Source organism: Stegastes partitus, unplaced genomic scaffold, assembly GCF_000690725.1.
Source record: "Stegastes partitus isolate 25-593 unplaced genomic scaffold, Stegastes_partitus-1.0.2 Scaffold415, whole genome shotgun sequence".
Lineage (NCBI taxonomy): Eukaryota > Metazoa > Chordata > Actinopteri > Pomacentridae > Stegastes > Stegastes partitus.
The window spans coordinates 197,491-210,703 of NW_007578146.1; the positions used below are offsets into that span (position 1 = coordinate 197,491).

The following is a 13,213-nucleotide window of genomic DNA, read 5'->3' on the forward strand; positions in this document are numbered from 1 at the left end:
GGACACATTATCTTCAAGGACATAAGCTCAGCACAAAATACAAACTCAGAATACATAATAACTTGAATCTTAATTGATTATAAGAACCATAGGAATCATGGAAAAATACAGACTCAAAACACATAATAGCTTGAATCATACTTAATTATAACAGTAGATTCACTGTTTGTTTTTTGGGGGGTGGGGGTTGCAGTGTTCTTGTGCGTAGTTGGAAATTTATTGTACAAGTTAATTCCAGGTTTTGTCAGTTTTTGTAATCAAAGAAGTTCAACTTTAGCTGTTTATGTAATTTGTGGGATTATAACTGTTATCTGCACAGAAGACATTTCTGAGTTCTCTCTGCTTGTGGCCATGATTGTGCTTTTTCCATAGATGTGACCGTGTGTGTAGATGTTTCAGGAGTTAAAAACACACACACACACACACACACACACACACACACACACACACTCACTCAGACTGCTTGTGGTTGATGGTTGAGAGGGTTAAATGAGAGTTAAACATTTACCCAGACCTGTTCTTCCATCACAGGCAGCACCGACAGACGACACCCACAGCAGCATCACAGGCGTCCCTGAGATCGTTGCAGTTATCGATGAGGAGAGCGATCCCATGAATGAAACGGAGGAATCGAGCGGTCCCGGTGACGTGGATTCAGACGAGGACTGGAAGCCAGTAAAGGATCTGTTCCCACTTAAAGTCCTTCAGGGGCAACCTGATGAGAAACCCAAAGAGGAAGGGGCAGAAGAGGCGGATGATTACACGTCCATCCTCCCCCCAAACAGCGAGCTGTGCACGGACTGTGGGAAGTTTTTCAATAAACGAAAGTCTCACACCTGCGAGCACAAAGTAAAGCCTTATTCCTGCAATATCTGCGGCAAGAGGTGCGTCAGCGAGATTGCTTTAAACTCTCACGGCAGAATCCACAATGAAAGCTACGAGCATCGGTGCAAATACTGTCACGTCACGTTCAAAACCAAGGTGGACAAGATGACTCATGAGCAGACCCACCTCACTGAAGGGAAGCCCTATAAATGTCCAGACTGCTCAGAGACCTTCGCCTCCAACAAGGAGCGCACGCTTCACCTGGAAGANCAAAAACACACACACACGCAAAAAAATGATGGCAGTTTGTAAATAAAGAGTATTCAAAGGGTATTCTTTACAAAATAATAATAAAAAAGATATTTTTTTTATTTAAATTATATAAAACCCGTCCGTCAATATTGTTAATTTACAGTCTGATCTTTGTACTGCACCACTCATCTGTACCAGCTGACCGGTGTACGCCTGACAACAAACCCATCGAACCCTCTCCTTAAGCCCCGCCCATCCAGCCTCCGCCGCTACCGTAGCAACAGCAGCTGGCTAATTTAGCTTCGCGCTGTTTGACAGCTAACCGAGTCGGGGTCCCGGACTCTGCTCACATCCATACAGGATCCCGAGCAGCGTCAGAGCCAGAGGGACACGACTCAGACCCGGGATGTGCTCCGTGGTCGGATGCGATTCGCTCCGTCGCAGTGCGCAGCGGTTCAAGTTACCGGAGGACCCGGAGAGGAGGCTGGAGTGGGTCCAGTTCCTGGCCACGGTCAACAAGCAGCGATTCAAGGAGTCGTCGTGGACCGACATCACGATCTGTCGGGAACACTTCAAAGATGACTGCTTTGTGGATCTGACCGGCACGGTTCAACTGAAGCCCGGTTCTGTCCCGACGGTGTGTCCGCAGACGGAGGAGCCAGAACCAGACCAGTGTGAGGTGAGCGTTGACCTCCGACCTCCTCCATCCACAGCTGCGTCCTGGCTGTCAGGACTGCTGGGGGTTTGTTTTCATCCATACATCCAGCTGAACATCCTCACTTTACATCAGACACAGCAGCAGCACAAGTTCACACACGTGCAAATATAAAATAAGATGAACAGTAACACTCAGAAAGATCAAGTTCAGTGTAAGTGAATGAGCAGCCCGACTAATCCACGTGTTGTGTCCTCCATGGTGCCTCAGATGATGCTGGTACTGACAGCAGGTGCGTAATGTGCTGCTGCTGCTGCTGCTGCCTCAGTAGCTCCATAAGCTCAGACTGTCTGATCAGTAAGTAAACACACCATACAGTGAGAGTCCACACACTGCCACATACAGGCTCAACAGGTCTATTCGACCTGCATCCAATGTGAGGTTTGTCATTTATCATGTTTCTGTAAGAGTTAAAAATGTAATGAAGCAAAGTGCACCTAATGCATTGAAAGTAGGACACATTCTGCAGAAAAATGGCTGCTGAGTTAAAAAAAAACAAAAAAAACAACAACTATTATACATTATGTTTCTGGATTAATATTAGCGCTGTTAAACAAGTTAAATTTGAAGATATGCAATTGGAAAATCTCAAAGGCTGCAGTTTATAAGATACATCATATAGCACAATATATCTATATATATACAGTCCAAATTAAACTCCAGGCAGATTTGAAATCTGCCCAGACAGAACTAAAATTTTGATTTTGCCTCAACCAAATCAAAATCCTTCTAATATCATAATGACATTGTAGTCCTGCCTTGGTACATTTTAAATCTGCCCATGCAGAATTAAAATTTTGATTTGGTCTAGACCAAACTGAAATCATCCTTATAACAAACTGAGAATGTAAGCCTGCCTCGACAGGTTTAAAATTTGACCACACCGAACTAAAAATCTGAAATAAATCAGAATTATAAGATTGATTTCACCTACGGCGACGGAGCCCCCCTGGGGGCCGGACTGCAGCGAGCCAGCGACGGAGCCCCTCTGGGGGCCGGACTAGAGCACGGTGACGGCGGAGCCCCTCTGGGAGACGGCGACGGAGCCCCTCATGCGGCCGGAATGGAGCTGGCGACGGAGGCCCTCCGGGGGCCGGACTGGGGCCGGCGACGGAGCCCCTCTGGCGGCCGGACTGGAGCACGGAGACGACGGAGCGCCTCTGGCGGCCGGACTCGGGCCGGACTGGAGCCTGCGGCGACGGAGCTCCTCTNAGAGGCCTTACAAGTGTCAGCACTGCGATAAATGCTTCAACCACAACGTGAGCTTGAAGAGTCACATCCAGCGGTACCACACGTCGAGCTCCGGATCCGAGCAGACAAAAGAAAAGGCAAAGGAAAGGGTGAGTGACGCTGGGGATGCTCAGGGCAAAGGGAGCAACAGAAGCGTGGACTCTGGCCTTGACAATGCCGAGGAAGATGAGGACACAGAAGAGGAGGCGCTGGCGGGGAGAGTACACGGCTTTAAAAAGAAAAGGAGAAGCACGGGTCGACCCATTGGACGTCCTAAGAGCTTCGGGTCAGGAAGCGCGGCTCTGTCAGTCGAAGTGGAAGGTCAGAGTTCAAACGCTCAGACGAAAGAAGAAAGCGACGACAAACCGGCGGAGAGCGACACATCCTTTGGTTCAGCGGCGGAGGAAGAGGAGAGGAGCAAGAAGGTGATGAAGAGAGGGGAGCATTCTGACAGTGACTCTGATTTTAAGCCGGCAGACAGAAAGAAAAAGAGGCGCCAAGGCAAAAGCTTCGGGAAGCACAGGGGGAGGCCGAGAAGCAAACTGGTGGTGTGACGACTGTTAATGTGTACATAGCCAAAGAGTTTATTTTACTGTACAAAGAAGAGCCACATTAGGACATTTATTTCCTAGAAAATCCCTAATACGAGGTACAAAACATGTATTTTGATTACAGCCTGAGAAGCTTCAGAACACATATTCACAGCTGTGTGCATCACGGCATCGGGCTGGAATTCAACATATACACCATTGTGATGTTAAGTGCCTGTGCTCCCGCCTGCTGTAGATTCATAGCATTTTATTCCTTATATTACTGTCACGTACAATAATGTTTGATGCATAAACTGCTTGAAAATTATTCACACGTGTTGCCAGCTGCCTACAAGGTGGGTTCGCTCTTCTGTACATCTTATCAGATCGCTGTTTGGAATAATATGTGTGAGATTATTCCTGAGAAGGGGCTAAGGAGGGAGTTTTATTATTTTGTGGCCAGAGATGGAAATCGTTTCAACTGCTTCTGTTTGGCGACAAACACAAACAGCAATAAAGTACTACAGCAGCTAGGAAAGATGTCTCCGGAACAGGTGTCTTTATTATTGTGAGAAATGCTTCATGGGTAATTCTAATGCCTAAAGCTTGAAAAGGGAAAATTCCTGCAAACTTTAAAAAAAAAAAAAAATGTTCTTGCTGTCCTGTGATAGAATCTTCTGCCTGTGATTTTGATTTTTTTTTTTGACATAGAAAAGAAAATTATTTAGTAAAACACAAGAGAGAAGAATGAAGGTGTACATGCATCAGTATGTACAGTCGTCCTCAAATGTATTCATTAAAGAAGGAAGAAAACAGCTGTCACTGAAATAAGCTGAAAAAAAGTAGTAATAATAAATAAAAATTTAATGAAAATCATGACATTGCTTTTGAATTGTGCTTCAACAGAAATATAAAAAAACATTAACATTTTTAATGTTTTTTTTAAATGATTCTTTTCAACCACAATTCAAAAGCAACGTCTTATTTCACTAAATTATAATTTAGCAAATTTTTATTTATTATTACTTTTTATTTATTAAGTTTCTAGTTATTTGAGTAACTGTCGTGAATTTTGCCTTTTCTTTAAAAAAACAAAACAAAACATAGATATACAAACCCTACAGATACATTGATAAATTAAAAAAACAAAACAAAAGCAATCTATATAATTAATTTAAAAAAAAAAAAAAAAGAAAGAACATGAACTTTATACACAGCTGAGCGTATAATCTGACTTTATCTCCGCCCGGTGTACGCCGGTCATCAAACCATTCGCCCCTCGCCGTGGAGCCCCGCCCCTCCAGCCGCTGTCACCGCCGCAGCAGCAGCTATGGCTCCGGTTAGCTCACCGGGACACATTTCTCCCGTTTCCTCGCACCTGTAACCATTCATTCACCTCATTCCAACACCGAGAGGTGAAAAAAACCTCAACTCAAACCCGGACATGTGCTCCGTCGTCGGTTGCGAGTCGCTCCGTCGACATGCGAAGCGGTTCAAGTTACCGGAGGACCCGGAGGAGAGACTGGAGTGGGTCCAGTTTGTTCTGGACGTGAACGGACAGCGGCTGAAGGAATCCACCTGGACGGATATCACCATCTGCAGCGAACACTTCACCAACGACTGCTTCGTGAACAAGAGTCCGACCGAACAGCTGAAGCCCGGTTCTGTCCCGTCGCTGAGTGTCAAGTCGGAACCGGAAGAAGCTCAGGTGAGACAGTAGCTTCTGTTTTCTGCACAACAATAACAGACACAGACACAGAACCGGGTCAGAACCAGCATCACTGTGAGGTAAACCGTTCAGTTTATACATGAGCAGCAGGTGTTTATATTTGACATATTTATTCATCATAAACCCAAATGTCTGGTTTCATCCCATCAGAACCACAAATTCACTCTCATGTCCAGTGTTTAACACATTTATTGGACCCACCACCCAATGTGAGGTTTATTAAATCCTAAAATCATTTCTCATGTTTCTGTGATGGTTAATACACCGGCATGAAGAAGCTCTTTAACCCAAATGATATGTTCAATGCAAAAATCTAATTAATATTATTATTATCCATGAATTTTCTAATTTACTGTTGGAAAAAAAAAGAAATAATAGTAAAACATATTATTATTTCTTGATGAAGATGTCAAATTATAGTTGTTTACTTGCATTCTTGAACAGAAAAGTGAGTTTTAGTGGTTGAATGTTCTGCTTAATTAATTTCTTTCCTGTTAAAACTGATGAAACGTCGAGAACTGAGTGCAAATTAAAGCACTTAATGATGCTGGATGTGCTTAACTAATTAGTCAGGTGGTCTAATAAATTTGTTGAGCTCTGTACATATTGGCTCATTCATTATGTTTACTGGTTTATGGTTACTCAAGTAAAACTACTAATACAACACGTTGACAATACTCCAATCAAAGTGAATATTCAAAAATGTACTGAAGTAAAAGTATGTACTTAGTATAAGCAAAGTGCACCAAATACATTGAAAGTAGGAGGACACATTCTGCAGAAAATGGTTGCTGTGACGTTTTTAAAAAAAATGCTAATATTGTATGTGTTTCTGGATTACTATCAGTGCTGAATCCTGTAACATGAAGTGCATCATGTTTGATGTGTGAGTTTTTGAGACCTCTGCATCATCAGTATGACTTTTTGTTCTGCCTGTAAAACCTGATTCATACAATCAGTGGACACAGAATCCACCACAGATCATAATTCATGCACCAGAAATGCCAGATGTAGCAAAACTGATACCAATTAAAACTCACATATGAAAATTGCTATTTAATTATTAGCATTGTTTTTATTATTTTTTAATTGTCAATAAGCGCTCTGGTTGTTTTGTTTTAATTAGATTTTTCTTACAATTATTTTATGGTTCAAGCTTTGCAGGGTTAAACTTGAATATTATGCAAATGGCAAATTGCAAAGGCTGCAGTTTATAAGTTACATCATACAGCACCAAGCGTCTACACTGCTCTTCCAGTGGTTTATACAGCGGTATCCATACGATGCTCCTTGTGACAATGCACAGAACACCAAACTGAAGTTTTACTTTCAAAAAAAATGTAACAAATCAAGTAGCTTTAAAAAAAGAAAAAGAAAAAAATCATAATATAATTTTTTCTTCTAATAATTATATGATCGCTGCACTAATGTTTATTTTGCACTTTACTGCTGTGGAGGTTCAAGGTTGAGCTCATTTAATCCACTTCAGATACTGTGTGTGTGTGTGTGTGTTTATATATATATGTGTGTGTGAGAGAGCCGTATGTCTCTAACTCAGCTTTTTATGACCCTGTTTTTAGCTCAGTGACGACACATTTGAAGATAATTTAGCTAAAAGGTTGCGTGTGCACGTCTAATCCAACAGACTTTCTTTCAAATGGAGCAACAATCTTCCTCTAACCGTCTCCATTCTGTGCTGTTTGTTTACACAAATCTGGATGTGTAAATAGGAAACTACCAAAGTGGTTCACAGTACAAATTTCTCAACCCATCAAGTTTGGCACAAGCATTTAATGTCAATACATGTGAAGATATGTGTGTTTCAGTGGAAAGGAAGAGCACGATGAAGCTGTCAGACAAAGACAGTGGAGTAGAAAGTGTGATATTTCCCTCTGAGATGCAGGACCACAGAAATATGATGCTGCATACGGTGAAAATACTTCAGTACAAATACCTCACATCTGTATTTAATTACATTTCTTGAATAAATGTGCAGATTCCACACTAGTACACAGTTTAATTAGTTGGTGCATGCACTACAATTGATTTATTTAAAAAAAAAAAAAAAGCAATTTTGGTGTGTTATATGTCCATTTTGTTTGTTTGTTTGTTTGTTTCCAAGCTATTAATGTTTTTGTTCTTTGTGTAGGAGTCTGCAGAAACTACGGAGAGTGTTTCTCAGGACGATCAACTCAGAGCATGTGACAGTCCGGCGTCCTGTTCGGACAAATCATCCACTTTAATAGGTAAGGATCTTCCCTTTCTTATGCATTAATAAACATCAAGTCTACATTTACTCAAGTATATTTCATTTTATGTGACTTATAATCTTCCATTTACAGCTGATCCAGGAAGCCCAGCGCCAAGTGACACCTCCGACTCCTTCTCTGATTACGGACAGTTGCTGCAAAAAGTTGTGAACATCGACATGATCCGGGAAAAGTAAGTGACACCAACAGTTACGCTTGCTTTAGATCTATTAACCTGTTTTTCAAAGCATTGCATTTTTGATCTTCTTTTTCAGAGCCGCGCTTCTTCAGATGAAAGGGAAGTACGTTGTGAACGAAAACCAGCTCCTCCAGCTGTTCGACAGCAAGTGCCCTTTCTGCGGCTCCAGTGTGAACGTGGAGAAGATTGTCCGCGGGGTCGTCGTCATCTTGAACCAGCAGTGCCTCGAGTGCGACTACAGAAACCAGTGGAAGAGTCTGGTCAATGCTGGCGTCCCAGCAGCTGAAGATAAACCCCTGACAGGAGGCGCAGAAGTCAAACCTGAGGTAGAAGATCAGACATACTGAACCGTACCTGCTTGTATTGTGCATCCAGCAAAGCTTTGCAACAAGTCACAGGATATTTATAACGTTAAATGTTTTGTCTGTGTGCTTTTGCTTTGAGCATTTCTTTGCTTGCTCCTGTAAAGTGTACATGTGAACTAGTAAACCCAGAAATCACCCGTTACCAGTGGCGCCTCTGGCATGAAAAGTTGAGTGGTGGCGCAACACACTGTCCAGCTATAAGCAGCATCTGATTCTTCTGTGATACATACAGTAGAACCTGAGACTGATCTGTAGTACATGAGCCACAACAAATGGCAAAACCTACACGCTAAATGCAATTTCATATCAATGTAATGGAAAAAAAGAATACAACCTATTTTTTATGCATAGCGTTGAAAATAAAGGATCACTAATAAAATGCCACTCACCAGTGTTGTTGTGGTAAAGTGCTACATTTAGCCGTTATCAAAGAATCTACTTCATTTTTTTTTTTTTTGGTCTTGTTCGCTCACAACGAAAACCAACCTAGCTTGCTGCGTGCTTCCAACCGCCAAACCCGGACACGTTTATTACATCTTGTGTCATTCCAAGAACCACAGCCACAGAACCTGGGCCGTCTACAGAGAGCAGTTTGGACACCATTATTTCAGCATTTCATCACTTAACAAACGCTGATGGGCCCCATTCTCAGGCGCGTCAAGAGGAATTAGGCTACTCGTCGGCATTATGTGGACAAAGCCTTTGGATGATGCAGAAATGTTTATATCGAAACCGTCTTTGTAACATAATTGGTCTTTTTAGAGTATTATTGTTCTTGATAAAATATTCTTTATAGATTATTACTCTGCACTTAATCCTTTGAAGCCAGCATAGAGCTCCACAGCCAGACGTCACTGCCTGTTACATTTAGTTATTTGACTTTCAGGACATCAAGTGTGTGATACAGATTTAAAAGTTGTTGTCCCTGTATTTTTTATTTTTTTTTACAGACGGTGTCGATAGATGGCGATAGCAGCAGCAGCATCACAAGTGTCTCTGAGGCTGTTGAAGTTACTGATAAGCAGACTGAGCCTGCAGATGAAACAGAGGAGTCAAGCGATGAAGGCGCCACCGGGTCAGACGAGGACTGGAAGCCGGTGACGGAGCCCAAGAAGGTTCGGAGCGATTCCGAGGAGGAAAGTGAGAGCGAATATGAAGACGATTATCCGTCCCTGTTCCCCCAACACAGTCAGCTCTGCACGGACTGTGGGAAGTTTTTCAATAAACGAAGGTCTCACACCTGCGAGCACAAAGTAAAGCCCTACTCCTGCAACATCTGCGGCAAGAGGTGCGTCAGCGAGCTCGCGCTGAATTCTCACGGCAGAATCCACGATGAAAGCTACGAGCATCGGTGCAAATACTGCCACGTCACGTTCAAAACCAAGGTGGCCAAAATGACTCATGAGCAGACCCACCTCACTGAAGGGAAGCCCTATAAATGTCCAGACTGCTCAGAGACCTTCGCCTCCAACAAGGAGCGCACGCTTCACCTGGAAGATCACAGAGGCCCCAAACAGCTCAAGTGCCACATCTGCGGGATCGACTTCCTTTGGCCTCTTTCCCTCCAGAGACACTTGGCCGTGCACACCGGAGCGAAGCCGCACAAGTGCTCGGTGTGCCAACGAGGCTTCAACCAGCCGAGCCACCTGAAGTCCCACATGCGCCTGCACACGGGGGAGAGGCCTTACAAGTGTCAGCACTGCGATAAATGCTTCAACCACAACGTGAGCTTGAAGAGTCACATCCAGCGGTACCACACGTCGAGCTCCGGACGTGAGCAGAGCAAGAGTAAAATAAACAAAGCTGTTAACGATAAAGAGAAAGAGCAGGATAAAGAAGAGGAGAAGGTACAGGTGCCCAAAAAGAGGAGCACCGGGAGACCAATAGGACGACCGAGGAGAAACACAGCAGAGAGCTCGGTTCATGGAGCAGAGACGCAAAGTTCAAATAGGAAGAACGCTAAAGTGAAAGCACTGAAGAGGACGCGCTGCAGTGATGAAGACAGCGAGGATGAGCCGACTGAGAGCGACGTAGCTGTTGACTCAGTGGAGGAGGACGAGGAGCGGAGTGAGAAAGTCACAGTGACCACACGGAAAACAAGAGGACGACCAAAAAACTCTGACTTAGGAAAGCGTCGAGGAAGACCAAGAAAGAATCAGACAGCTGAGAGACACTGAGCTAAAACCACTGTTGAAGAGACAATAGTAGATAACATACTAAACATGAGGAACTAGACATGTGATCTTTAAACTGGGCTTACTTCAGATTTCATTGTTTTTACTGCTAAGACATTATTACATCCGTTTCATCCTGCTGGTGAAAGTAGATGAAGCTGGCAGGATTTTAAGTGCCTGTGTGGTTTGAGTTGAAAATGTTTAATTATTTTCCTGCCGTGATAATGCAACACAGGCTGCAAGGTGGAGCAGTGGTTAGCACCGTTGCCTCGCAGCTAGAAGGTCGCCGGTTCGTATCCCGGTGAGGACACCCGGGATCTTTCTGCGTGGAGTCTCCATGTTCTCCCCGTGCAGCGTGGGTTCTCTCCAGGCTCTTCCTCCCACACAGTCCAGAAACATGTTGAGGTTAACTGGTGATTCTAAATTGTCCATAGGTGTGAATGTGAGTGTGCTTGGTTGTCTGTCTCTAAGTGTAGCCCTGTGATAGACTGGCGACCTGTCCTTACTCAGCTGGGATAGACTGCAGCCCCCCACCACCCTAGTGAGGATTAAGCGGTGTATAGATAATGGATGGATGGATAATGCAACACACTATATAAGAAGGTGAGAAGCGTAACTGTCTCGCATCTTAGTGCCGTCAGTTCACTTGTACTACAGCTTGTCTTGTGTTGGCTAACCCGGTCAGTGCGTGTGATTAGGCCTGGGCGATGAAGCAATGATCATTGTTTGTTAATGCATTAAATGTAAAGAGGCTTGAAAAAACGTAACGGAAATGCAGAGTTTAGTTCAGTGAACCTCTAGACATCCTGTCATTCCTTGATAATGGAGCCCGTTTCCAACTCTTTTCTCTTGGCTGGTTTGTTAGTCTGCAGCCACCTGAGCCTCCCGTCACCCCGTCCTCCCACCAGCTCCATCTAATCACCCCCTGCAACCTGCTCCGAGGGCTGATAGATTTGCTGTGGGTTTGCCAGTGGTGGCCGATGTAGAGTCTCTATGTGGTGACACCTGGTCCAAACCAACCAATCAGAACCTTAACCTCCCCACGGTGCAGCAACTCCACCCCGTGTTGTCGTTTTTACTCTATATGTATGATTGGGAGATCATTTTTTTAGTACTTATATATTTTAATATTTATATTTATTTATGTGTTTGTGTTTTTTACAGTTGTGTTAATGTTAAAATTATTACCTGTGTACGTTGATAAATGGGTTAAAAGTGGGTAAATTCAAAATAAGGTGGGTAAAAACCTTTTTTTTTTCCTCCTGGCCTTAATTAAAATACCTCATTTAATAATTGTCAATAATGAACAATTATATCAAATAAGGCGACTTTATAGATAGAAATCACCCAGCCCTATGTGGAGTTATCAGAAACGTTGAAAGTGTGTTTCAACAACTTGCTGTAAACGCATTTGTGTAGTTGTGCGACAACCACATAACAGAAAGAACAATACAGCAGTGTAATTGAGGAATAACAGGTTTCCCCCGTAGGTGTTTATATCATCCTAATGCAATACTGTACTGTTGAGTCTAACGATGAATTGTTCTTGTTTGCACAGAAATAAGAAACGGATTATAAGATGAGTGTGTATGATGTTATAGTGGGAAAGCATTGTGTTACCATCAGCGTGAAGAAAGATTGTAGATATTTCTATGTTCAGCATGTGCCAGATTTACTGTCTCTTGTTCCCTCTGTAAGGCCGTGTAGGAACACTGGTTTCTCTTTCGGCTCACTCACACAGAATGGACGACTAACAGACTGCGGTGGGAGATTGAATAAACTTGACGACTGTATTGAATTAGAGTTTCACACTCCACCTGTATGTGTGTCCGTAAGCTGCGACAGCGAGACTGAAGCTGAAGCAGCTACTTTATTTATTGTTTTCCTGATGTGGCACGTCAGAGTATCTTGTGTGAAACAGGCCTGTTGTCCATATGTTTGACTTCCACATTAAACTTTCACATGATACCACATCACAGAACAGCTTGACCATACTTGTCCACATTAATAGAAAGCAGCCTCAAACACAATAGAATAATTGAAAAGGGATTTTAGTTCTTTATATTTCTAAAAAAGACAGAGCAGTGACACTGATTCTATTAAGATAAAATGTCAAAGATTAAATTCACATCCATTCTACTGCAGTGGAGGCAGCAATACAAGATATATTTTGAATATAATTGAATATATAAATATATAATATAAAATATATAAATCATATAATTGAATTTCCCTTCTGGGATAAAGAAAGTAATTTTTTTTCATTCATTCATTCATTTTTCATTTCATTTATTATATATGTTTACGAGTTTCTACCTCTCTCACCTATTTCCCTTCACTCCAACCGGCTGAGGCAGATGGTTCAACCAGAGGTTCCTTCCTGGTTAATGGATTTTCTCCCCCAAGTGCTTGTATAAATTAAATCCATAGGAATCTACTCTGTCTCTCCATAATTTTGTAAGGGCTTCACATTATTCTGTGAAATGCTCTGAGATGACTTGTGTGGTTAATTTGCCCTGTATAAAAAAAAAAAATATTGAAAAGCAGTGGTAGAAAGAGTTTAAAGGGAAGTAGAAATGAGGCTTAGATTTAGAAATGTAACATGTGACTGCTTGCTTACACAAATAATTGAAAAGGAATTTCTCACCACTGTTGTTAACGGTGGACGCGCTGGTCCCCACTCCGACCACTAGGTGGCGGTGATGCACCTGCTTGACCTCCAGTGAACCTGGAATAGGAGGAAGAAGAAGCAGCGGTTCGCTCCTGCTTGTTGTTGTTGTTGATGTTGTTGATGTGAGGGTCCTCATGAACTCCAACATTCATCCGACCACCTCAAGACTCGGAGGTTAAAAACCCGGACATGTGCTCCGTCGTCGGTTGCGATTCGCTCCGTCGACATGCGAAGCGGTTCAAGTTACCGGAGGACCCGGAGGAGAGACTGGAGT

The 13,213-nt window shown here is 43.0% G+C and overlaps 2 protein-coding genes across 2 annotated transcripts in view; both read left to right on the forward strand.

The window, feature by feature from the left end:
• LOC103360112 (uncharacterized) overlaps positions 1–4,103 on the forward strand; it is a 5,966-nt gene extending 1,863 nt beyond the window's left edge. Inside the window, exons 4-6 of the mRNA XM_008285772.1 lie at positions 532–1,133; positions 1,522–1,819; positions 2,797–4,103. Coding sequence (XP_008283994.1) covers positions 532–1,133; positions 1,522–1,819; positions 2,797–3,576 — 1,680 coding nt within the window. The 3' untranslated portion in view covers positions 3,577–4,103. The remainder of the gene's footprint in view (positions 1–531; positions 1,134–1,521; positions 1,820–2,796) is intronic.
• An 893-nt stretch (positions 4,104–4,996) lies between these two features.
• The window catches only part of LOC103360113 (uncharacterized), a 28,578-nt gene continuing 20,361 nt past the window's right edge, over positions 4,997–13,213 (forward strand). Inside the window, exons 1-5 of the mRNA XM_008285773.1 lie at positions 4,997–5,260; positions 7,431–7,527; positions 7,624–7,723; positions 7,806–8,055; positions 9,045–10,256. Of these exons, the coding sequence (XP_008283995.1) occupies positions 4,997–5,260; positions 7,431–7,527; positions 7,624–7,723; positions 7,806–8,055; positions 9,045–10,256 (1,923 nt within the window). The remainder of the gene's footprint in view (positions 5,261–7,430; positions 7,528–7,623; positions 7,724–7,805; positions 8,056–9,044; positions 10,257–13,213) is intronic.